A 23,585-nucleotide genomic window follows, 5' to 3' on the forward strand; every position below is an offset into this window, starting at 1 on the left:
AAACAGCAGATGCCAACGGAATCCAAGAATAAAGTCCTTTATTGTCTTCCGAGCTGTGGTGATAGGGCTGGGGAATCTAGGGCGACTCAGGTGGAACCTCCCTGGACCCGGTTGTAGAGGAAGATGGCGCCTTTGGCCGAGGGACAGAGCTCAGTCCACATTTCCATCTCCTGCAACCTGGGCATACTCTGTGGGGAGACAGTGAGATCCACAACATTACGACCTCAGGTTTCTTGAGGTGGCTGTTCTTGAGTTCACAAGTGTTCCACAGTTCCCGGGCCTCAGAGCCCTCTGGGGAGACATGTTAAGGGGGCTGAAAAGGTCCCTGGCCCTCCCCCTTGAGCTGAGGGCATCCTCAATGAAGCCTTGTGACTCTGGAGGAAAGCCCTAAGAGATTTGGGACCCCCTCTGACCCAGCCCAGGAAGACAGACATGCATCACCAGGCCTCCACAAGGCTCCTTAACCAAATGAGACACACTTTGCCACCTCAAACCTGTGTCTCTACAAAGATGATTCCTGTGGATTCGTGGGCCTCAGGTCCCCCATTCATGTAGTGCTTCCTCACCTGCTCAGAAGTCAGGCTGCACCTGGACAAGGACATGAGAGTGGCCTGGTGAATGCCTAGCCCCTAGAGAGCCCCTGTGGGGCCCTAGCCCCTCAACCACCCACCTACCCCAGGACCCAGGACAATGTTCCCCAGAGCTCACTCACTGGACGTAGAACTCGGCACTGGCACGGCCGGCACTAGTCTCATTGCTGGCAATGCCCAATAACAGTGGCTGGCTCAGGGTGAGCAGTGGCAGGTTCACCTGGAGCCAGGGGTACCACCTGTCAATGCCCACTGCCTACATCTCTTCCCCTCTCAATGAAGAACAGCATGTTACCCCTGTACAGCATCTTACAGTTTGTAGTTCAAGTGCCCAGAATCACAGAATGTCAGATCTCAGGCATGTTCATTTTACATGGGAAAACCAAAACCCCTGAGACATTGAACAATTCGCCAAGGTCACCCAAGGGAAGTGGATTTAGTAACCCGGACTCTCATTTATTCCTCTTTTCAACAAACCTGGGGGTAGTAGGCAAGACATCTATTATTGCTCACATTGTAAAGAGGGAGACCTTGAGGCACACAGAAATGAGGGCAAGAGCGGGGAGGGTATAGCTCAGTGGTAGAGCACGTGCCTAGCATGCACAAGGTCATGGGTTCAATCCCCAGTACCTCCATCAAATAAAATAATAATAATAACAATAATAATAATAAAATAAGTAAATAAACCTAATTACCTCCCCCCCCAAAAGCAAACAAACAAAAGAAATGAGGGCTACAGACCCACTTCAAGTGTGCTGAGCTGCAAAGCCAAGCTCTTTGCTCAAAGCCAGATGCCTGCAGATCCTTCCGCCAGCCCAGATCTGTGGAATTCTGGCATGTTCTATGCCCTCCCTCGTCTACCACCCTGTCAGGGTCGCCCCTCACTCACCTCATCACAGATCTCCTGGAGGACACTGGAAAAGAGCTCATGCACCACCAGCTCCCCAGGGAGGTCCTTGTGCAGGGGGCTGTCACCTGGGCACAGGGCCTGTGAGAGGTCAGGCTCAGCCCCTGCTCTCCTCTTCCAGCCCTCCTATCCCCCATATTCACTGGCCCTGAGGGCCTGGTTGGGCACAGAGTAAGAGTCTTGGTGATCCCCTGACCCACGCCTTCCTTTTCCAGACAACCAGAGATCCAGCTAAGTCCTCTACCCTGCCTTCCCCAATTCCCTAGCTTCCCACAGGTCTGGGGCAGCATTCAGTGGGGAGGCTGCCCTGAGCAGAGATTTTTGGAGAAGAACCAAGCCAACTCCTCCTTTAATGGATGAGGAAAACCAAGCCGAGCTGTCTGGGCTTTTGTACCTTTGTGCCAAACCTGGCATCTCACCTGAGGCTCAGGATGCCCACCAGGAACATCCACCAGCCCAGGTGCCTCAGCCACCTGCCCAGAGCGGCGCAGGAAGACAAGGAAGTCGTCAGCGGTGACCAGTGCGGCGCCTACCCCTAGGGGGTCCGCTAGGTAGGCTTGCTTATCCCCCCAATCGGTGGCCCCCTGCTGTCGCAGCCAGGCAGCTGAACTGGCCCAGTTGGTGCCCAGGAAGTCTCGATAAGAAGTAAGGCCCAGGCGCAGGAGCAGCTGTGGCCCTGATGAGCCAGTGGGCACCAGTGTGGCGGAGTGCAGGCGGAACTTCGGGGCGTCAAAGAGCCAGGGCTGGGCCTGAAGCCGGCTCTCCCAGACAGCAGTGATGGCCTTGTCTCCTCCTGGCAATGGGCGACGGTCGTAGGCTGGGCCCAGCTCAGCCCGTACCTGCTCCTTAGGCAGCCCCCGGGGAGGGCACTGCAGCAGCAGGGACACCTCAGGGTCCATGGTCTGTACAGGACAGTTCTGGGGAAGGACACAGCCAGGCCTGTCACCCGAGGGGACCTACAGCCACCCTTGGGCACAGCAGCTGGCCCCCTCTGCCTGAGACCTCCTGAGGGTACCCCCAGCCCTTCTGTACCCCACTGACCGCTCCCGGGGCAGTAAAGGGTCTTATCATCCCAGCAAGAGCTCCGAGGCTCCTGCTGCCAGACATCCCTGAGACTGATTCACGGGCATCCCTACCACCCAGAGGTCCTGAATCCAGCCACCCTCTAAAGTCCATGCCTCCTAAAACCATGGGAACCTCCTCCAACCTCCGACGGCCCCGTACCCCTCCCGGAGTCCGGAAGCTCCAGCTTCCAGCCGGCACTTACCCGCCCACTCTCTCCTCAGGCTCCTCCCCTTTCCCCCGCAGCGGAAGTGCCCGCCCCCTTCTTCCTCGGCTTTTCATTGGCCGGTTCCGGCGCTCCGGCCCGGCGGAGGGTGTCAGCCGTCCGCACCCGGCGTTGGTAGTCCTGCTCTTCCCTCCTCCTTCCGTCTCTAACTACTTTGGCCAGCCTTGACGCTTCCGCCTCGTTAGCCGGGACGCTGATTCCGCCTCCCTGGGCCTGCCTTCCGGAGCCTGGAGCTCGGGGGCTCGGCTTCCCTGGGCCTTCGGCCCCGTGGCTGACACAGTGTGATCTTGGGCAAGTCTTGCCTGCTGGGCCTCAGTTTACCTCTCCGCACCAGGGAGTTGTGGGTGGGAAGTGAATTTATTGACCTGAATATCCAGCTGTCACATTCGGAGGCTTTGTGACTTTCTGGGCAGAGTGGGGGTATGGGAATGTCCTTAACAGTCCTCACATGTCACTGCTCCCCACAGGTCTTGGCCATGAACTCCTCTGGAGGAAGGAGGCAGGAAGCAGCAGGGCCCAGGAGAAGGGCTCACAAACCCCGTGAACAGGTGTGCTTTTCCCACCCTCACTCCAGCTCCCGTGGTAGGAGGATTGGAGAGGGGAACTCTGAGCCCTGGGATGGGAGTGGGGCCTGATGGGTCGTACTATTCCCTGGAGCACAGGGCCTCCTCTCCCTCTGGTCTCCATCTGCAGGGGGTCACTCAGAGTTCAGGGTGAGAAGTAGGGCAGGATCACCATGGGGACTAGGGGCCACCTCTGGGCTCTTTCAGGACCGAGATGTACAATTATCCAAGGCTCTGTCCTACACCCTGCGCCACGGGGCCTTGAAACTGGGGCTTCCCATGGGAGCTGGTAAGTGAGCATCGTGAAGGCTGGGCCTAGGAGTGATTGGAACCCAGGGAGAGTGTGAGCCTATCTGTGACTGCCTTCCCCTGTAGCTCCCACCATGGCCCTATGGGGATGGCACCCAAGGCACATCCCTTCCATGTACAGGGAAGACCTAGACCCATAGCCCAGTATCACATCCAGTGCAGACTGGGAGAGGAGCCTCTATCTGGGCCGAGCTTGATGATACCTCCCGCTCAGTGGCCCAATGAACACTTATCCCAAGAGTGGGCACTGGGGTCTGTTGGGGCAACTGATGTTTACTGAGTGTCCACTCTGGGCCGGGCACTGTGCTTTATCTTGGTGACCCTCGAGACAGATCCTATTCCCATGCCAGTTGAGAAAATTGAGGCCCAGAAAGGGGAGATTTTCTAAAGGTCACATAGGCTCTATTCTTGTTGCCTGTGGCTCCCACTGTTAATTCTGGCCCAGGCCAGAGCAAGTTCGGCTCCTGACCACCCTGCCCACCTGCAGATGGCTTTGTGCCCCTGGGTGCCCTCCTGCAGCTGCCCCAGTTCTGCAGCTTCTCAGCTGAAGATGTACAGCGCGTGGTGGACACCAATGGGAAGCAGCGGTTCGCCCTGCAGCCAGGGGACCCCGGCATTGGCCTTCTCATCCGGGCCAATCAGGGCCACTCCCTGCAGGTGGGGGCTAAGGGGACAAGTGGGAGAACCAGGCAGGATCTCTGCTGGTGAGGGGTTCTCACTGCTGCCAATTCCCCCACCCATCCCAGGTACCTGAGTTGGAGCTGATGCCCCTGGAGACCCCACAGGCCCTGCCCTTGATGCTCGTCCATGGCACATTCTGGCGGCACTGGCCATCCATCCTGATCAAGGGCCTGTCCTGCCGGGGAAGGGCACACATACACCTGGCCCCGGGACTGCCTGGGGACCCTGGTGTCATCAGTGGTCAGTGCCCACCCCACCAACTACTCCCACCCAATCTGTCCTCCCAGATCCCCCTCCAAGTGTCATCACCTCCCTTGTCTAGGGCCACTACAGACCCTGTATGCAGGAGCACCTCCTCTTCCCTGCACTGAGCCAGGGACCCCAGCCTGCCTAAGTTTGATAACCGCAACCCACACGCCCCAGGCCCCAGCTCCATTGTCTCCATAGGCATGCGGCCAAACTGTGAAGTGGCTGTGTTCATCAATGGGCCCCTGGCCCTGGCAGGTAAGTCTGGATACAGTAGGGACCGCCCCAGACCTTCAGAGAGGTCATAAGTCACGTCTCTGTCTCTGTCTGAAGATGGAATCCCCTTTTTCCGCTCTGCCAATGGGGTGATTCTGACTCCAGGAAATACTGATGGCATCCTGCTTCCCAAGTACTTCAAGGAGGCCCTGCAGCTACGCCCTACCCGTAAGAAGCACCACCCCACCCCTCTTCTTTGTGCCTGAAGTCTGTGCTCTCTGCCTCACATCTTCCCCACTTCCCAGCCCCAGGCTGACTTAGGTCTCCCTTCTTCTAACCAGCTCTTATCTGTATCTCAGGAAAGCCCCTCTCCTTGGCTGGTAATGAAGAGACAGAATGTCAGAGTGGCCCCAAGCACAGTTCCAGAGGAAGAAGGGTGACCCAACAATAAAATATTTATTTTTTTTAAAAATAAAAAAATGTAACAAGAAAGAAACTCTAATCTTAAACCATGAGTCATCATCCTGTAGCTGCAACTGGTCTTCCTTGTGTGCTCAGGAAGTACAGCTAGGTCAAGGGTGTTGGTCTTGGCCTTTCAGACAAGGGAAGGGCGGGTGCTGGACAAGCTCAGGGCCCACCTTTCCTAGCCTGGGGAGGGCAGAATCTGGCCCGGCCAGGTCCTTGGTCTGCACAAAGCCAGTGACAGTGGGTGAATGTGCCAGCTCAGTGCATATCTGGAGAGGGTGGGGGCACTGAGTCCTAGTGGGTGTAGGTTTAGGAGCGGTCGTGGCAGGTGGTGAGCAGGGTGGGGGCAATAAGACAGGCCTCAGAAGGCCTCGTGGCCTCCTGTGAGCTGCAGGAAGAGGTCCTCGTCCAGCTCCTCTCCGCGGGCCCGCTCCCGCGTTGACAAGAAAATGTAGCCCCCAATGTACTCATGCACAATGCGGCAGCTGGCAGACACGCAGCTGAAAGCCACGTTGATGTGCTCGTCAAACTCGATGGCCACCTGCAGGGTGGTCAGTCAGAGGGCTGGTGGGGGGTGGGCTAAGGCAGCAGCCCCTGCCCTGGCTGGGTTTGGCCAGCCCCCTGTCCCTCCCTCCGCCCTCACTCCGGGCCCACCTGCCGGATGTCCCAGTTGACATTCCACTGGCGCATGTTGCTGAAGCGCCAGGTCTTGACCACATCGCCCACGGCCAAGTCAATGCGGATCAGTCGGTTGTTGGCAATGCCCAGGATCTCATCTTTCCTGCTGCCCTTGAACCTGGTGCCCAAAGGGAGAGAGTGTGAGGCAGGGCCCCACCCTGCATGGCCCCAGATCCTGCCCAGACAGCCTGGTGCAGCGCAGGAGCAAGCTTGCAAGTAAGTCATTTAAGTTCTCTGGGCCTCAAGTTCCTCATCTGGAAAATGGGAGTTCATTGAAATAATCACTGTGATAGCATTTAGCAGCGACAGGCAAATAGTCCATGCCTTTTAAATAGTGACTTTTTTTGATATCAGCATCGTCTATTTGCTCCTATCTTTGCAGGCTTGGAAAACAGGCCATCAAAGGGGGCAGTCCCTGTCATAGCAGCCACCCATGGCCCTGTCCCTCAGACCAGCTACCCAAGATCCAAAGAGGGTCTGGGATGGGTGCTGGGTCTCCTGTTCTCCTGGCCTGATCTCTCTTGTTTGCTGTGCAGGTACAGGATGGAGGGGGCTGCACACAGAGTGTCCTCAGTAAGGTCTTCCAACAGAGGACAGGAAGGAAGGCCTCAGGGTGACACCTCCCAGGTGGCAGGGGAGGGCAGAGCGGGCTGGGGTGGGGCTTGTACCTGACCACGACATAAGAGATGCCAAAGTCGGGCAGGGACTGCCAGGCCTGGATGAAGCGCAGCTGGGCCTCTGACAGCGAGAGTTGGGCCACGTTCTGGTGGGCTTCCAGGATCCGTGGGGTGAGCTGCGGGACCACGCTGGTGAGGGGCTGCCAAAGTCCCTGAGACCCCCTGCCTGTCCACATCAGGGAGACAGGGTGTACGGAGCCTAGGGCAGGGGCGGTGTCAGGGTGGGGCCACCTGAGGGCACGCTCTCACCATTCAGCAAATGTGAGCTGAGCCCTGTCCTGAGGTGGACATGGGCAGCTGGACCATGACCCATCCCAGAGGATGGGGACCAGCACGCTCAGTCTCAGGGACATGGATGGGAGAAGGAACCAGTGAGCCCTTGCATTTCTAGAGAAGGGCTCTGTGGAGATCCAGGGGCCAAGGGTGGCCAGGTAAACCCTGTGGTCATTCCCATCACCCACTCCCTCTGGCACCTGCTTGGCCTTGAACTTCCGCTGGAAGCGGGGGGCGACAAGGCCATAGGGGTTGAGGCCTTCAGTGGCGGCATCAGGGCCCTGGGGGTGGTTGCTCGAGCCCCCGCCGCCTGTCCGCTGCAGGCTAAGGAAGGCCAGAATGGCCTGCACCTCGCTGGAGTAGCTGCTGTCTGCCATGGTGCGGCCCTTGGAGGCCAGTCGGCAGCCGGCCATCCAGCGGGCATACTGCTGCTCCTGGGGTGGGAAGGATGAGGAGCAGGGTGAGAGGCCAGCCAGGCTCTGGCCCAGCCCTGGCCCCGGCCCAGCCCTGGCCCCGTTCCCACTCCAGCCTCAGCCCGGCCCTCACGCACATCCTGGCACCGCAGGTAGATCTCACTCATGCCCTCAGGGGAGGGCACCAGGAGTTTGATGCAGAACTTCTGGCCTGAGACGTTGACATCGGGGACCACCTCACATCCTGGAGGGAGAAGGAAGACTAGGAGGCCAAGGAAGGGAGCCCTGATGAGAGATCCCCAGGTGAATGGCAGCCACGCACAGCAGCCTCAGGACAGAGGGCATCCTCCCAGGCACCCAGGAGGAAACAAGTGACAGCATTCACCTGACCAGCCCACAGGTGGTCCTGTAGGCCCCAGCCAGCCCCTGCCCTTGCCCCTCTCTTGGCCAGGCCGCCCTCACTCACCCTTGAGGTTGAGTTGCTGAATGGGGTCCCCTGGGGACTCATCCTGGCTCTTGTAGTAGGACAGTGTGGTCTCCTTGAACACCACCCAGTGCTGGCGGTACCCCTTCAGGGTCAGCTTCCGGGGCCTGAGGGTAGGGCAGGAGGTTCAGGACAGGCTGTCTCCCTTCCTCCTGGACTCTCTCCACACTGGGTCCCTTTAGCAGGGCTGCCAACTCTCAGCCCAAACTCACCGGAAGATCCGGAGATGGTCCTTGAGTTCTGGGATGGTGGTGAGGCTGTCCTGGGGAGGAGAGGAGTCAGGGGGAACCTGGTCCCTGCAGTTGACCCTGACCCCAACTTCTGACCAGAGCCCCTCCTCACCAGCACATCTGTGGGCGCCGAGCCCTCCAGCTTCACCTCCAGGTTGCTCAGGGCTGCATCTAGGTCGTCCAGCCCTGGGTCTGTGCTGGCTGGCTCGTCTACCTCCCCGCTCTGGGACAGCTTGTTGATGTGGTACTGGGAGGGGCACACGGCCAGGAAGGGCTTAGTAGGCCACCCATCAGCCCAACAGTGCCCTCAGCTGGGCTTTCTGGAGATGGGTCCCCTCCCCTGGAAGACCCTCCCTGCCCTGGGCCTGGCCTGCACCCAGCTGCCCCGGGCCCCCAGGCCTGCCTGGCACCTGCAGGGCTGCAAACACCATCATCTCCTCCTCCGTGCAGTCAATCTCCTCCAGCAGCAGGTCCCACCGAGCCTGCTCGTACAGCTGGGTCAGCCGCACTGGGTCTATCTGGAGTGGTGGGAGGAGGAGGCTGAGTTGGTTGGGTGCCAACTGCCCTGAGCACCCTGTGCACCCAGCTCCTGCGCGCTTCAGCCCTCAGCTCTGCCCTCTGTGCCAGCTCACTGAGTGGCCCCACACAGGCAGCAGACCCCAATCCCAGCCTCCTAGCTGCCGGCCCCATCTGCCCAGGTAGGTGGCAGCTTCGTCCCTCTAAAACTTTTTGTACAGATACTTACTCTGTCTACTGTGTGCCCTGCATGCTGCTGAAGGGACAAGGGGGGCTGAGTAAACCAATCAATAAATAAGTGAAGTGATTCAAGAGTGCAATCAAAGCTATAGAGGAAATAGATTCCAGTGGGGGAGGGTATAGCTCAGTGGTAGAGTGAGTGCTTAACATGCATGAGGTCCTGGGTTCAATCCCCAGTACCTCCATTAAAAATAGATAAATAAACCTAACTACCTCCCCCGACAAAAAAAGGAAATAGATTCCAAAGGGTGGCTCACTCATGCCCTCAGGTAAGAACCCCACAAGTTTGATCGTGATGAGAGAGAATGGAACTGGGGTGCAGGGGTGCTACACTATATGAGGAAGCTTTCAGGGAAGGCTTCCCTGAGGAGGAGACATGCTTGTACTGAGACCTGAGGGATGACAACAGGCCACTGAAGGGAAGAGTGATAGGAAGACTATTCCAGAGAGAAGGAACAAGGAGCTCAAAAGGGGATCCCAGTTACCCACAGAAGATCAGGCCCACACTCCTTCTGAAACCCACCAGAACTGACAGCATAAAAAGGGTAAACCGAAAAGGACAAGAGAGAGAGGACTACAGCAGGTGAGAGACGCCAACAAAATTTTGGAAGATGGGTAGTGAAAACATGGATGGGAACTGAGTTGCAGGGAGGAAGAGCTAGGATCTCACGCCCTTTTCCCTGTCTTGTTCTATGGTGAAGGCACTAAAGAGTTTTGAAAATATCAGAGAACAAACAGCAAAAAGAACTAAGATCTGAGCAAAAGATCCAGTTCACAAAGCGGACAGTCTCCAGTCTGGGATCCTCTGGCTGAGAGGTGAGGGTGGGCTGAAATGAGGACCAGAGAAAGTCTCTAAATGGAGCAGTTTTTTCCCACTCCCTGCACCTAAGTGGCAACCAGCTGGCACCTGGTAGAAGCCAGAGGTTTGCTCTCTGGAGATGCTGAGCCAGAGGTACCCCTGCATTTGGTACTCTAGGTGCAGCTGGGTTGGGGTTCACTGTCCTGAAAACAAAGGAATTAAGAAAAAGTTGGTGTTTTGAAAGGTGAGACACCCCCAGCCCTTCCCTACTTGTCACCAAAGACATTGATAGCAAGCCTTCTATACCCAGTCAGGAGATCAGAGATTTCACTGCTGAGAAGCCAAACAGAAAACCCCCACAAAGAGTAGTATCCCTGCCCCATCCCCCCCAGGAGGCCCCCAAAATGCCAAGCCCTCTTCATCCACTCAGAGTTTCCAATTGGCTTCGTAGAGCCTTACTTCTAAATATGAAAGGACAGGCAGGGATTACCCACATTGAAAGAAAGCTGCTAGCTAGCATGAACTACAGAGACCAAGTCAAATGGGGGGGAAAGAGCTGGGAGGAAATAAAGTAGGGAGCAGGAAAAACTTCAAACACTGGTCAAAATCCTTACAGAGACAAACTACCACATTCATAAAACAAGAACACAATGTTGTTTTTTAAAGGAACGTAATTATAAAGTTAAAGGAATTAAGACAGCATGGCACTGACAAAGAGAGACAAATTGATCGATGGAATCAAAGAAACAGTTGGAGAGAGACCTACACATGTTCACCTGACTTAGGACAAAGGTGATCTTGCCATCACTGGGGAAAGGATGCTCTTTTCAATAAATGGAACTGGGTCAGTTGGATACCCATATGGTAAAAAGATGTATTTTTACCCCTACTTTATGCCACATACAAATATCAATTCCAGATGGATTGCAGATCTAAATATGAAAGTTAAAACAATAAAGCCTTTAGAGAAAAATAGAACTACAGATTGTATTAACATTAGGAACTTCTGCTTATCCAACATAAACTATTAAGAGAATGAAAAGGCAAAGCACAGAGCGGGGAAAATATTCATGATATATTTATCTGACAAAGTACTCATGTGCAGAATATATAAAGAACTACTAAGGAACAATATGAAAAAGACAAGCAACTCAGTATAAAAATTGGCAAAACAGTTGAACAGAAACTTCACAAAAGAGGATACCCAAATGACTAATAGCCATATGAAAAATTTCTCAACATGGCTAGTCATCAGAGAAATGTAAATTAGAGCCACATAAAAAGCACATCAGTGATTGTCTGGGGTTGGGTGTGGGAGGAGAAATGACTGCAAATGGGCACTAGAGAACTTCCTAGGGTGATGGAAATGTTCTAAAACTGGGTTGTGGTGATGGTTGCACAACTGTATAAACTTACTAAAAATAAGCTGAATGCCTACAGTGGGTGATTTTTATGGTATGTAGTTATAGCTCAGTAAAGCTGCTTGAAAAAACAAACAAAATACCATATGAGATACCATTACACACCTACCAGAATGGCTACAATGGAAAATACAGGGAATACCACATGCTGGTGAAGTTACAGAACAACTGAAACTCTCATACACTACTGATGGGGCTGTAAATTGGGACTGCCACTTTGGAAACTGTTTGACAATTATCTGCTACAACTAAACCAATGCCTGCCCTGTTACCCAGCAGTTCCACCTCTGGGTATACACCCTACAGAAATGTGTGCATATCTTCACTAAAAGGCGTATACTGGAATGTTCATAGCATTTGTATTCATAACAGGCCAATATGGAAATTGCACAATGCCCATCAACAGTAGAATGGAAAATTAATTGTGGTATGTTGATGTCATGGAATATTACACACCAATAAGAAAGAATATGCTACCTCTATATGCAACATGGATGAATCATACAAGCATAATGCTGAGTGATAGAAGCCAGACACAAAAGAGTATAGACCGTGTGATATCATAGATTTAAAATACAGGCAAAACTAATCTATGGCATTAGAAGGAACATTAGTGGTTCCCCCTGTGGGAGATATTGCCTGGGTATGAGGGAGGATTCTGAAAGCTCCTGAAGTTCTTTTGCTTGATGTGTTGGTTATATTTGTGAATATTTCTAAATGTATGTTACACGCACACACACGCACTAAAAAGGAAAACTCAGAAAATAAAGCCTCTTAGAATTTAAAAAGTCAGTTGCAGAAATTGAAAATTCAATAGATCATTTGAAAGGTAATTTAAGGAACTCTCCAGAAAGTAGAACAAAAAGACAAGCATAAAAAAAGGAAGAAAAGATAAATGTCTAATTTTTAAAATATGTATATTTACAATTGTTTTATTTTATTTTTTAAATTTAATTTATTTTTTATTTTTACTTTTTCCCCTTAATGGAGGCACTGGAGATTGAACCCAGGACCTTGTGCATGCCAAGCACTCTCTACTACTGAGCTATACCCCCTACCCGGCAATATCTAATTTAAAAAATTAACCCAGAAGGTCTAATATCTACTAAGTTCCAGGAAAAAAAAGAAAAGAAAAGAAAAATGGAGGGGAGGGAATTATTAAAGACATTGTATAGAACATATTTCCAGAACTGGAGGACCCAGGTTTTTTATTTGAAAGGGCTTGGAAAGTATGCAGGCCCATCACTGAAGAAAGACTCATGCCAGGACATACTATTGAGAGCTTTTAAAACATCAAGAGGTAAGAAGAAGATTCTTAAAAACCTATAGTGCCTCCCCTCCCCTCCAAGAAAAACTAAAAGAGCCACACATGGAAGAACTGAAAATAAAAATGGCATCAGACTCCTCAGCAGCAACACTGGAAACTGAAGGACAATGAGAAGGTGGCTTCAAAATTTGGCAGGAAACTGTTTCAAACCTAGAATTCTATTCCTATCACACAAGTGAGGGGAATAGCCACCTTTCCAAACATGCAGGATTTCAAATCATTTAGGGGAAGCTATTACTATTTTACCATTTTAGGGGAAGCTGTTGAAATATATACTCCATCAAGATGAGGGAGTCAGTCAAGAAAAAGGAACACAAGAGAGCTAGGAACCAAAAGTCTAATATAGGAGTTCCTAGGAAATAGTGAAGGGAAGTTCAAGGACAATGGCCAAGTGCTGGGTCTAGACTGCCACCATTCCATGGTTCTGGCCAGAAAATAACACTGACTGATATCCTAAAGTAATCAACTATTTTGAAAGGAGTATTGTGGTTGGGTTGCAATGCTGGAGGGGCTTGGTTATGGAACATCCCACCTCATCACCATGAAGACTCCCCATGGCAAGCCACAGATTCAGAGAATGTCCAGCTAGCCTTTGGGGTCTCTTTTCTAATTATACACAGACAATTACCAGAAAATAAACTTTAAAAAATATAACAATGATGAACTCCAAGAAAAATTTGACCAAGAAGGAAGTATAGTTATTCTGTGGCTTAGCTAAGAATGCTAGTTATGTGTTACTATTTATAGCCACAATCATGTTGTTTTAACCAAAAGCCATAATACAACTCAACTGGAAAGATGCAAAGAGATGTGTGTGTTGTGGGGGAGGGAGGGAGCACATAAGACAGCTAAATCTTCATCTTCATACAAAGTGAATGTGTAATGTGTGAAATGGAAATATCAAGGAAGAGACATATATAAGCTTGTCATACAGATATAAACACTAGAATAAAAAGCTACAGAGTTAAAATCTACCGTCTCTAGGGATGAGAAATCCAGGATAAGGAGAGGTGAGAAGGGAACTGCTTTTTGTTGTTGTTTTTATTCTATTGGGACCATTCAACTCTTTAAGCCATCATATATTACTTTGATTAAAAATAAAATTTAGACACAACATTGTAAAATGACTATAACGCAATAAAAATGTTTAAAATAAAATAAAATAAAATTTAATACAAACTACTACATATAAAATAAACAACAAGGTCCTATTGTATAGCACAAGGAACTATATTCAATATCTTGGACTAAACTTTAATGAAAAAGAATATGTATAGATAAGTATGTAACTGAATCACTAAGCTATACACCAGAAACTAATTGTAAATCAACTAGACATCAATTAAAAAATACATAAATAAAATAAAATTTATAAAACAAGGAAAACAACAACGACCAAACAGTTTTTAGATATTGCACAACAGTCGGGTACATATAGCTCAGTGGTAGAGCACATGCTTAGCATACGTGAGGTTCTGGGTTCAATCCCCAGTACCTCCATAAAAAAGAAAAAAAGATATTGGACAACAGACCACAGAGAGAGAAAGAAGAGAAATAAAGAAGTGCATCCTGAGATTGCCTAGCTTACTTTCTGGAGTGAGTGTGCTCCCCGTAGTAGGGAGGAGGACCTCAAACAGAGCCCAGCAGGTAAGAAGATGCAGTTGAGAATCTGGGGAGTCCAAGGCAGCTAGAGTTCACATGACAGAGTGCTGGAGAGGAGAGAGCTGCACAGAGAGAGAGCTCTGGATGGAGATCACAGAGGGCTCCTCTTAGGTCTTTAGCTGAGTACTGATCAGCCTATGTGTGTAAGGAAACTACTCAAGGCTGGTGGAAGAAAACACTGCAGAGGAGCTGGTAGAACATTAATCAGAGCTCACGTTGGGTGGGAATATTTCACATTCCCAAACATAGGTTAGAGAAACCTCACAATATGTCATGTCAGAAGACTCAGGAGGCTATTGTCTCAGTAATGAAGTAAATTAGCCCTAGACTAAAAGATGCTTTTGTCCGGTCTAATTCATTATTATTGAATTATTATAAATTACAATTATTAATTAATGTTCAAAGCAAGTTTGAGAAGGATCAAAGTGTTTCCAATTGTCTTAATTTCATCTGTAAACAAGGTTTAAAAAGATTTAAGGGACTACCAAAAAAAAATCAAGCACCCAAGAACATAAAGTTTATAGTATGGTGTCTGGTATCAAATAAAAAATTACCACAAGGCATGAAAATAAGCAGAAAAATACAACCCATAATGAACAGATAAATAGTCAATAGAAATAGATCCAGAAATGACACAGATAGTAGAATTAATGGACAAAAACACTAAAAAAAAGTATTTAAAATATATCCTGTATGTTCAAGAAGGTAGAGGAAAGCATGGGCCTGTTAAGGAGAGATGGAAAATATTAAAAAGGTCACAACTGAACTTCTAGGCAGGGGATTGATGGCAGATTAGACATGGGAGAAGAAAAGATTAGTAAACTTGAAAATAAAGCAATAGAACTATCCAAAATGAAACACAGAAAAATAAGATGAGGAAAAAAAAAAAAAAACTGAACAGAGCATCCATTAGCTGTGGGTAATTTTAAGAAGCCTAATACTCATGTAACTGGAATCCCGTAAGGGACGAGGAGGTGCAGAAAAAATATCTGAAAAAATAAAGGCCAAAAATTTTCCAAATTTGATGAAAACTATTAACTCAGATTCAAGAGGCTCAATGAACTCCAAGCATGAGAAACCTGAAGCAAACTGAGGCACATGGTCATCAAGTTGTTCAAAACCAGTGATAAAGAGAAAGCCATAAAAGCAGTCAGAAAAAAAAGACATGTCACATACAGATGAGCACAGAGACAGCAGGTCGGCTGCTGGAAGCAGTGTGAGCCTCGAGACCAGGAGGCATCAGCATCAAGGCACTGTAAGGAAAAAGAACCATCAACCAGGAACTCTGCACCGAGTAAAAATATCTTTCAAAATCAAAGGCAAAGAGGGGGAAGAGCATAGCTCAAGAGGTAGAATGAGGTCCTGGGTTCAATCCCCAGTACCTCCTCTAAAAATAAACAAACCTAATTACCTACCCCTACCAAAAAATTCTTTAAAAAAAAGAAAACACATTTTAAAATGGATGACAAATAAATAATAAATAAAAATTTAAAAATCAAAAGCATAGAAATTTTTTTGAAAAAATATTCAATGAAAAAAACAAAGGCAAAATAATGGCTTATACGGATATACATACAAAGCCTGAAAGAATTCATCACCATTCTTGTCGAGATCAACTCTACAAGAAATATTAAAGGAAGTCCTTCAGGCAGACAGAAAGTGATTCCCGCTGGAAATCCAGCTCTGTATTTTGAGAATAAAGAGCACAGAAGGGCGAGGGTAGAGCTAAGGGGCAGAGCACATGCTTAACATGCAAGAGGTCTTGGGTTCAATCCCCAGTGCCTCCATCAAGAAAAAAAAATTTTTTTTTTAAAGAGCACAGGGAATGGTGAGCTTGTGGGCGGGTAGAAAAGACTTTTTTCATACGTTTAAGATGTATTTTTAGGACAATTGGCTATGAGAACTGTTCTGTATCCTGGCTGCGTCACATCAAGGTCCTGGTTGTGCTACTGATTGGGGAAGCTGGGTAAGGAGTCCCCCGGGTGTCTGGGATCTCCGTGTATTAGTTCTGAGGACTGTCTGGGAACCCATGGTTATCGGTTATCGCAAAACAAAAGTTTCATAAAAAAATAATGGACTAGTTAAAGTGAAAATGATCATGATGATGACTCAACAATTCTACTTCTCGGTTTACACCCAGGAAAAGTGAAAATATTTGTTCACTCAAAAACTTGTACGTGGATATTCGTGGCAGCATTATTCATAACAGCCAACAAGTAGGGGGGGATAACAAATGTCTATTAATGAATGGATAAATAAAATATGGCATATACATACAATGAAATATTATTTTGCAATAAGAAGGAACGAAACACTGACACATGGATGAACATTGAAAATGTTCAGGGGCGGTGGGTATAGCTCAGTGGTAGATCAAATGCTCCTAGGTTCAATCCCCAGTACCTTTATTAAAAAAAAAAAACATTATGCTAAGTGAAAGAAGCCAGCCACAAAAGGCCACGTAGTGTATGATTCCATATTCCATATACATGAAATGTCCAAACAACAAGGACCTACTGTCTAGCACAGGGAACTGTATTCAGTATCGTAATAACCTATAATGGACAAGAATCTGAAAAAAAATACATATATATACATGTATAACGAAATCACTTTGCTATGCACCTGAAACACTGTACATCAACTATACTTCAATAAAAAATAAAAATAAAAACCAAAAGAAATGTCCAGAATAGATAAATCTATAGAGACAGAAAGGAGATTAATCAATGCCAGGGGCTGAGGCATAAATGGGGAGTGACTGTTAATGGGTGTGAGATTTCTTCTGAGGATGCTGAAAGTGTTCTAAAACTGATTGTGGTGATGGTTGCACAACTCTGTGAAAACACTAAAAGCCATTGAGCTGTATGCTTTAAATGGGCAAATTTTATGGTGATGAATCATTGCTCAACACAGCCATCATCATAGTAATAACAGCAACAAGAACGACAGTGTACTGTGGGCTGTGACGTCAGTAGAAGCAGAGTGTGTGAGGCCAGGAGGTGAAGCGGAGCATCTCTCCTGTTGTAAGCTTCTTACACTGCAGTGAAGCAGTGGATTACTGGGTGGCAATAGTTTATGTGTCCTATAACACCTAAAGCAACTACCAAAAGTTTTAAAAATCAGCATAGCTAATACGCTAATATAAAGGAGACAAACAGACTCATGCAAACTCCTCAATCCAAAAGAAGGCAGGGAAGATGGGAGAAAGGAACAACAGTCTGCAGGAGGAAGGGACAGGGATGTGGGGGCAGCAGAAAGGGGGCGGGGTGGGTGGGAGGGAGTAGGCGGGGCGGGGCCGTTCCAGGGCCAGATGGGCCTGGTCCTGCAGGCACTGGCATGGCTGCTGGGCCATAGGCAGCCACTGGAGCCATTTAAGCAGGAATGACAGGACCTGATGCACCACTTGCAAGTGTTCATTCCAGATGCTGCGTGGAGGTTGGGGAGGCCAAGAGAGGAGAGGGGTCCATTAGGAGGGGCTGCAGTAACCCACAAGAGAGAGGCAGCCGCTGGACGGGTGAAGAGACAGAAGGGAGCAAATGGTTCAGGATTTTAGTTCAAGGAAGACACAACAGGGCACAATAAGGGGTGAGGTGAGAGCAAAAGGGAAGGCTCCAGAATGAGGTGAGAGCGAGGCTTTTACAATGAGTCCATAGTGGGAGGATGTGCTGGGCAGACCCGAATCAAGAGCTCTGTTTCAGGAAGGAGCCTGGGGTGCCTGTTAGGTACCAGAGCAGAGACGGCCAGGTGGACACAGGAGTCTAGAGCTCAGGGGAGAGATGTCTGGGCCAGAGGTGATAAATCTGAGAGCTATAAAGAGCACCAAGATATTTAAATCCATGAGAAGAGACTCCTGGGAGAAAGGAAGGAGAGAAGGGGGCTGTAAATGGAGCCCTGGGGCTCACAACACCCAGAGGCCTTGGACACAGAAGAGCCAAGGAGCCCAGGCGGAGCAGCTACAGACCCCCAAGTGCATGGCGACCCCAAGTGGCCAAGTAAGACAGATGTGGAGGGGAATTGAGCAGGGAACAGGTAGCATGGAGGGCACCATCCCCTCGGCAGGGTGGGGATGGAAGACGCAGGGATAGATTTGGCTGAGGAGAGGGAGGGAGTCGAGGGGCACCCACACAGAAGGCTTCCGGGGAGTAAGGACACTGGATTCCAGAGTTTAGACATTTTGCAGCGAAGTGGCGCAGAGAAGCGGGGCCACAGGTGGAGGGAGCGCCTGGAGGTTTTTGAGACGGATGCATGGAGCCTATTGGTTGCTGGGTGGGGATGATAGGCAGGGAGGGAGAGAGGCACACTGCTGCCTGCAAGCAAAGCCTCGTCCCTCACCTGCCCCTAGTTTCTGCAGGTCCCAGGGCCACCCCTCCAGGAAGCCTTCCCTGAGCCAGGTGCCTGAGCAGACTTCCCAGGGGTACCTGCCACTGTCTACACTGAGCTGTGGTCATTACCTCCCTGACAGCCCTTAAGAAACAGGCGTTGGCATCAGGTGTTGGTGGAGTTAGTAAACGGGTGTGGGTGGACACATGGACAGATGGACGGGACCCTGTGAGTGGCTACCATTCCCAGAGCCCAGACACCCATGTCCCACTGACCCAGACCCCTTCTCTGCAACCCAGCCCACCTTGGGATCCAGGTCAAAGAAGCTGTAGTACTTGAAGCGCAGCCAGAGCGTATCCCCAGCCTTGATGCCCTGCTGCATGAGGCACCTCGATGAGTCCAGCCACCTGGGCCGCAGGGAGGCAGGGGCGGGGTCAGGGCGGAGCCAGGGCAGAGCCAGGTGCGGTGGGACAGGGTGGGGGCTGGGCAGGGGGCTGGGGGCAAGTACAGGCTTATGGGAGTGGCCTGGGGACAGGAGTGGATCTGGGGCGAGCAGGACTCAGGGGATGGTGTGGGCTCTGGGAGCCCAGACCCCAGACCCCAGACCCAAGGGGATGTGGCCTGGGTGCAGACCCAGCACGTGGGGCACCTGCTGTGGCGATGGGTCTTGTCCAAGAGGGAGCTGGGCCGGGGCAGGCGCTGGAGCAGGAGGGGGTCCGGCGGTGGCTGTGGCCGGCTCAGCATGTGGTAGCAGGCCTCAGTCTGGGCACTGTCTGAGAAGTGGGCTGGCATCCCCCGGAACAACGCAGGTGCTATGCCTGGAGTGCGGGTCCGGGGTCAAACAGGCCCGGCCCCCAGCCCCAGGCCTCCTGAGCCTGCCCCTGTGCCTCAACCCTGGGCCGCCCAGTCTGTGCTCACCCCCGGCCAGGACGACCTTGGTCAAATCATACACCTCCTCCTCCGGCTCCTTTTCCTTCTTCTTCTTCTCCTTCTTCTCGGGAGCCCGGAGCAGAGACATCTCCTCTGGGTGCCGGATACCTGGGGAGAGCTGGGGCCTCAGCCAGGCCTAGGGTCCTGCCCTAGGACCTCCTCCCACCCCACTCACCGGCAGTTTGGGGCAGTTCCCCGCCCTGTAGGCAGGATGGGGAGCAGTTCAGCAAGGACAAGGTGACAATAGCTGGGCCTGTAAAGGGAGGGGACCTCACCCTGGCAGGACCCTTGCAGGGGGCAGAGTGGGAACCAGCGGGGGACTCACTGAGGAGCCGGCAGATGGCAGCCACGGCCTGGAAGAGGGGTTGGGAGAAGCTGGCTTTGAGGCGCAGGGCCCGGCGATTGGGCAGCCTCAGGATGACTGGCCGGTGCTGAGGCCCGAAGAAGAGGCGGGCATCGGCCAGGATCCCGTATTTGTCCAGCGTCCAGTGGGTCTGCAGCAGCCATTGTCTCTTCTGTTCCCACCAGATGGCGTGATCTGACCAGTCCTGCTTGCGCTCTGAGGGGTCACAGGCAGGGGGGTGCACATCAGCCTCGGAGGCCCTGGCCCCCAGCACTGAGCACAAGCCTGGGATTCAGAGGTGCTGACTGCCCCTCCCCTACCCAGGCCAAAGGCAGGGCCAGGCTGGGTCAGCTTGGGGTCTAGGATTGAGGTCATTGCAGAACCGTTTTTGCTGGCTAACCCTGCTTGTCCACCTGGGCTCAGTCACTACTACTGAAGGGAGTAACATCCTGGGGGACCCCCCACCTCAGAGTCCGGACGCCCCAGTCTTAGGGCCCCCACTCCACACACTCCAGCCCATGGGGCTCCGCTGTACAGCACCTCCCACAATTCCTGGCTTCATGGCCTCTCTCTGGCATTCCTGGGAGCTTGGGAGACAGCAGGCAGTCCATAAATATATAATGCTTACTAGCTCCGTGACCTCGGCCAGGGCCTGAACCTCTCTGAGCCTGTTTCCCAGTTTCTGAGATGTAGGTAGCAATGGACACTGATCAGTGCCTGCCCCATGGTAAGTGCCTGGCGTCTGTGACATAGACATGGGGCCGCATGAAAACATTCAGTTAGAAATGTGAACACCTCACAGTCCTGCGGTTACGGATGGAGGATAAGGATATGCGCTCTCCTCTCCGTCCTCCACCCCCCGCAACCCCCAGCCACAAGCCTGAACTGGTGCCAGGTGAGCATAAAGACACAGGATAGGCAGAGCCCTCTAGTGTCAAAGCCCTTCCTGGGGAGGGGTCCCACCACAGCTCCACTCCCTCCCGCGGCCCTCCCTCCTCCTCCTGCCCTGATGTCAGCAGTGCAGCTGAATGGAGAGAGGGTCTGTCTGAGCCTCCCTGCTGCACCCTCACTCTGTTCTTGGCTTTCTGGCACCCACCTTCCTTCTCCTCCCAATCCTTTGTCCTTGTTTTGTCTCATTGGCCCCTCTGCTCCATCCTTCCCCATTTGGTTCAGTTGGAGGAGCCTCTTCTCCCTCCTTGGCCACGGCCTCTTCCTGGGGGGGGGGGGTCTCACCTAGTCTACAGTTTCATCTTCCTGCTGTGAGCCCCAGCCCAAAATCCCCAAGCCACTGGTTAAGAGGCACGTCCATTGGCTTTGATCATTCCAGAAATCTTTGTTCACCAGCTCATGTGCCCAGCTCTGGGACTATAAATGCAATGACTCACAGTCCCAGCTCCCAAGGTGCTCCTTTTTACCTCGCTCTGCCTGACACTGGACAGAAGCACCCCCTCTCCTCACAACCTCTGGGGACTGCGTGACAACAGCTCTCCTGCAAGGCCCAGCATCGTCCCTTTTGCTTTTAGGCACTGCATTTAATCCATGCCAATCCCACCTCCAAAAGCCACCTCCTGTTCATCCTCCAGCCCACCCCAACCCGAGGGACCTGCCTTGGGTATCTCACTGGAAACCCTCCAGCCACTTCTCTCCACCTCCAGGATGGAGTCCGCAATGCCTTATGGCTGTCACCCCAGCCTTGTTTCTTCTCAGAAAACACTGACAAATTCACAACGCTCCTGTGCCCCAACATCCCACCTTGCTCCTCCCTGCTGCAGACCCCTCCCAGGATGCATATTAAGTGGCCTCTCTTGGGAAGTCCCCTGTCTTGGACTGTGAGGCCCATCTTCTGGCTCCAGGTCCCCATGCTGGCTGCTCCTGGCACACACACCCACCCCCAAGACAACACTCGGCCCTATGCCAGCTGCTGAAGGGTGGGTCTCACCTGCCTGGCTGCTCTTTAGGCCAGGGGCTGGCATGGGCCAGCCTGGCTGAGCATCAGTAGACATCTGATGTACTACGGAGTAAGTGAGAGTCGGAGGAGTGGGGACAGTGTCCCCGGGGCAGGGGACAGGAGCTGGAGGGACTGAACCCTAGGGGCCCAGCAGCAAGTGGAGGAGTGGGGTCCTACTGGCTCCTTGTTCAGGCCTCTTGCTTTGCCGTGGGCCAAGCCCTGGGCCCAACCGGGTCTTCTCTTGGGGCACTTGGTCTTTACCCTCTCTGCCCTGCTTGGCCCAGGCCTGCCTGAGTCTCGGTCTGCTGCCCAGTCCCCTGAAGGACCCTCTCTCCCTACTTCTGCTTTCACAGCCTCCTTGGGCCTTGCCTTCTGGAAGCTCCCTTCACCACTTCAGCCTTGTGGCCGGGCTGCCCTGGGGCCCCCTCCTGTCCGTACACCTACTGACCTCCCTCCTGGGCTGCACGTGGTGGGTTGGCTGGGTCGGAAGAAGCCCTCCCATCCCCACCCACAGGACCCAGGACCCGGCTGTCTGGGACTATCATGGCCTGACATCCGCCTCTGGCTATCTGAGCGGGCCTGCTGCCCTCCCAGGAAGGGGCAGCCCCCACCCCCAGCAGGGAGAGGTGATGAGAAGCCCCCATGTCACTGGCCCCGCTCCCCTCCAGGGCTGATACCACAGGCAGCTCTGCTGTAACTTCCTGTGGGGGCAGGGCCTTCCCACTCGGGCTGGGCCTGTCACCAGCCTGCTGAGGGCTTCCGCCCCGGGAGAGAGTGTGGGAACAGGCCCCCAAGTCTCCAGGAGACCCCTCTGGTCCCCCCTCAGACCTCTAGAGTGGGACCTCTGCCTCATCGAAGGCAAGGTCTCTCCTGCCCCAGAAGTGGGTGAACGGGGGACAGTGGTTGGGTCTGCTCCTTGGGGTCTTAGCAGAACCAGCTGGTGTGGGAGGAAGGGAGGGAAGACAGTGGGAGGGAGGGGAAGTTAAGCTGGGGAAATGTCTTTTTTGGAACCAAATGATTAAGCTGGTGCCTGAGTCACTGTGACTCGGTTATCGAGCGCGGAGCAGCAGGGCTGGCCCGGAAGTGCCAAGAGACCCGGTGGGCAGCAGGGGCAGCAGGCACTCACTGATCTCCTCCACGATCTTCAGGAGCACCCCACCGATGTGCGACTCCCCTGTGACCCGGAGGGTGACCGACTCGGCCTCGGGGTCCTCCTCTCCTACAAAGACCCGCAGCTCCCAGGACGAGTCAATGTAGTCCCCCATGGCTGTCTTCATCCCTGCCATGGCTGCGGCAGCTCTGCGGAGAGGGTAGCAAGAGGCAGGGTGGTTAGGAGGGCAGGCTGGGGCCTGGTAGGCTGCCTCGGGTGCCTGGGAGAGGCAGAAGGGCAGAGAGCAAGCCCGCAGGCCAGGATGCCATGTCAGCGGCAAGACATGGGGAGCTGAATTTTTCCAGGCAAACCTCAGACCCTGTCGCCATCATGGATGGTTGAGTTGAAGGGACCCTTGGAGGCCATGTTGCCCAGCCGGCTCCCTTCTCACAGAGGGGAAGATGGAGGCCCGGTAAGAGTAAGAAGGGGCTCACTCAAGATCACACAGCTTGATCCCAGAGCTGGGCACGACCTCCGTCTACTGGCCCAGCCCACAGCCCACCCCACAGCCCACCCCAAGCCCACACTGGCAGCTGCCCACCCTGGAAATGGCGGTGAACCCAGGTCAGAGAGTAGTTCCAATCAGGCCCAAAGCTCAGCTCCATCATCCCAAACTGGCCAAAGTCTCCCCAGGGCAGTGGACAGTCCAGGCTGCTGCACGGAGAGAGGCATGCTGGGCAGGGGGCCTGCAGGAGGGCAAGGAAGAGAGGGGCCCTTGGGCCTCCAGCTGCTGGCCTGCTTACCTGGCCTGCGAGGGGTTGGGGCTGCAGGTGGGGGATCGGGGTGTCAGCCACTCCTGGCCTCGGCCTGCACACCTGCAGACCGCTGCGTGCTTCCTTCCCCTTTGCTTTCTCTTTGGAGCTTCCTTCAGAGGGCAGCCCTTAGGCCTTATCACGAGCAGGGCGG

General features: G+C 52.3%; 3 protein-coding genes and 1 non-coding gene across 13 annotated transcripts; 2 read left to right on the forward strand and 2 right to left on the reverse strand.

The window, feature by feature from the left end:
• Window positions 1–21: 21 nt before the first annotated feature.
• Window positions 22–2,902, reverse strand: NUDT22 (nudix hydrolase 22). 5 transcript variants are annotated; one of them, XM_031448535.2, is made up of 6 exons: window positions 2,765–2,902; window positions 1,917–2,414; window positions 1,480–1,578; window positions 713–810; window positions 495–588; window positions 22–188 (listed from the first exon to the last, which is right to left on the reverse strand). In XM_031448535.2, the coding sequence occupies exons 2-6, from the start codon at window positions 2,394–2,396 to the stop codon at window positions 87–89; spliced, it is 873 nt and encodes a 290-aa protein (XP_031304395.2). In that variant the 5' UTR covers window positions 2,397–2,414; window positions 2,765–2,902; the 3' UTR covers window positions 22–86. The 5 variants fall into 5 exon arrangements, with proteins under 5 accessions (XP_031304395.2, XP_031304394.2, XP_010993043.3 ...); XM_031448534.2 differs by lacking the exon at window positions 2,765–2,902 and adding an exon at window positions 2,722–2,759; XM_010994741.3 differs by lacking the exon at window positions 2,765–2,902 and adding an exon at window positions 2,705–2,750.
• On the forward strand, window positions 2,876–5,309 carry TRPT1 (tRNA phosphotransferase 1). 6 transcript variants are annotated; one of them, XM_064492203.1, is made up of 8 exons: window positions 2,876–2,899; window positions 3,253–3,333; window positions 3,556–3,637; window positions 4,145–4,314; window positions 4,404–4,578; window positions 4,786–4,842; window positions 4,918–5,028; window positions 5,160–5,309. In XM_064492203.1, the coding sequence occupies exons 2-8, from the start codon at window positions 3,262–3,264 to the stop codon at window positions 5,249–5,251; spliced, it is 759 nt and encodes a 252-aa protein (XP_064348273.1). In that variant the 5' UTR covers window positions 2,876–2,899; window positions 3,253–3,261; the 3' UTR covers window positions 5,252–5,309. The 6 variants fall into 6 exon arrangements, 3 of the variants coding, with proteins under 3 accessions (XP_064348273.1, XP_010993041.1, XP_031304400.1); XM_010994739.3 differs by lacking the exon at window positions 2,876–2,899 and adding an exon at window positions 2,908–3,076; XM_031448540.2 differs by lacking the exon at window positions 2,876–2,899 and adding an exon at window positions 2,908–3,076 and having other exon boundaries at window positions 4,966–5,028.
• On the reverse strand, window positions 5,238–23,583 carry FERMT3 (FERM domain containing kindlin 3). The gene is made up of 15 exons (XM_010994740.3): window positions 23,423–23,583; window positions 22,656–22,828; window positions 19,564–19,797; window positions 19,227–19,346; window positions 18,958–19,126; window positions 18,613–18,715; window positions 8,431–8,538; window positions 8,133–8,267; window positions 8,003–8,052; window positions 7,773–7,897; window positions 7,444–7,550; window positions 7,094–7,327; window positions 6,612–6,736; window positions 5,920–6,061; window positions 5,238–5,806 (listed from the first exon to the last, which is right to left on the reverse strand). Exons 2-15 carry the CDS (start codon window positions 22,813–22,815, stop codon window positions 5,627–5,629), a joined length of 1,992 nt encoding a protein of 663 aa, XP_010993042.1. The 5' UTR covers window positions 22,816–22,828; window positions 23,423–23,583; the 3' UTR covers window positions 5,238–5,626.
• Window positions 8,889–8,961, forward strand: TRNAV-AAC (transfer RNA valine (anticodon AAC)). The gene has a single exon. It is a non-coding gene; the product is annotated as a tRNA-Val (tRNA).
• Window positions 23,584–23,585: the final 2 nt, after the last annotated feature.

The sequence above is a fragment of the Camelus dromedarius genome, chromosome 12, assembly GCF_036321535.1.
Source record: "Camelus dromedarius isolate mCamDro1 chromosome 12, mCamDro1.pat, whole genome shotgun sequence".
NCBI classification, from domain to species: domain Eukaryota; kingdom Metazoa; phylum Chordata; class Mammalia; order Artiodactyla; family Camelidae; genus Camelus; species Camelus dromedarius.

What these genes read in the sequence shown, in the direction of transcription:
- NUDT22 (XM_031448535.2), bottom strand. Translation starts at nt 2,396, where the DNA reads ATGGACCCTGAGGTGTCCCTGCTGCTGCAGTGCCCTCCCCGGGGGCTG. An exon ending in GTGGGCATCCTGAGCCTCAG is followed by an intron (nt 1,579 to 1,916) that starts GTGAGATGCCAG and finishes GACCTCTCACAG; the next exon opens with GCCCTGTGCCCAGGTGACAG. An exon ending in TCCAGGAGATCTGTGATGAG is followed by an intron (nt 811 to 1,479) that starts GTGAGTGAGGGG and finishes CCCTGGCTCCAG; the next exon opens with GTGAACCTGCCACTGCTCAC.
- TRPT1 (XM_064492203.1), top strand. Translation starts at nt 3,262, where the DNA reads ATGAACTCCTCTGGAGGAAGGAGGCAGGAAGCAGCAGGGCCCAGGAGA. An exon ending in CTCACAAACCCCGTGAACAG is followed by an intron (nt 3,334 to 3,555) that starts GTGTGCTTTTCC and finishes GGGCTCTTTCAG; the next exon opens with GACCGAGATGTACAATTATC. An exon ending in CCTGCAGCTACGCCCTACCC is followed by an intron (nt 5,029 to 5,159) that starts GTAAGAAGCACC and finishes TCTGTATCTCAG; the next exon opens with GAAAGCCCCTCTCCTTGGCT.
- FERMT3 (XM_010994740.3), bottom strand. Translation starts at nt 22,815, where the DNA reads ATGGCAGGGATGAAGACAGCCATGGGGGACTACATTGACTCGTCCTGG. An exon ending in AAGACCCATCGCCACAGCAG is followed by an intron (nt 18,716 to 18,957) that starts GTGCCCCACGTG and finishes CCTGCGGCCCAG; the next exon opens with GTGGCTGGACTCATCGAGGT. An exon ending in CGGCGCCCACAGATGTGCTG is followed by an intron (nt 8,053 to 8,132) that starts GTGAGGAGGGGC and finishes TCTCCTCCCCAG; the next exon opens with GACAGCCTCACCACCATCCC.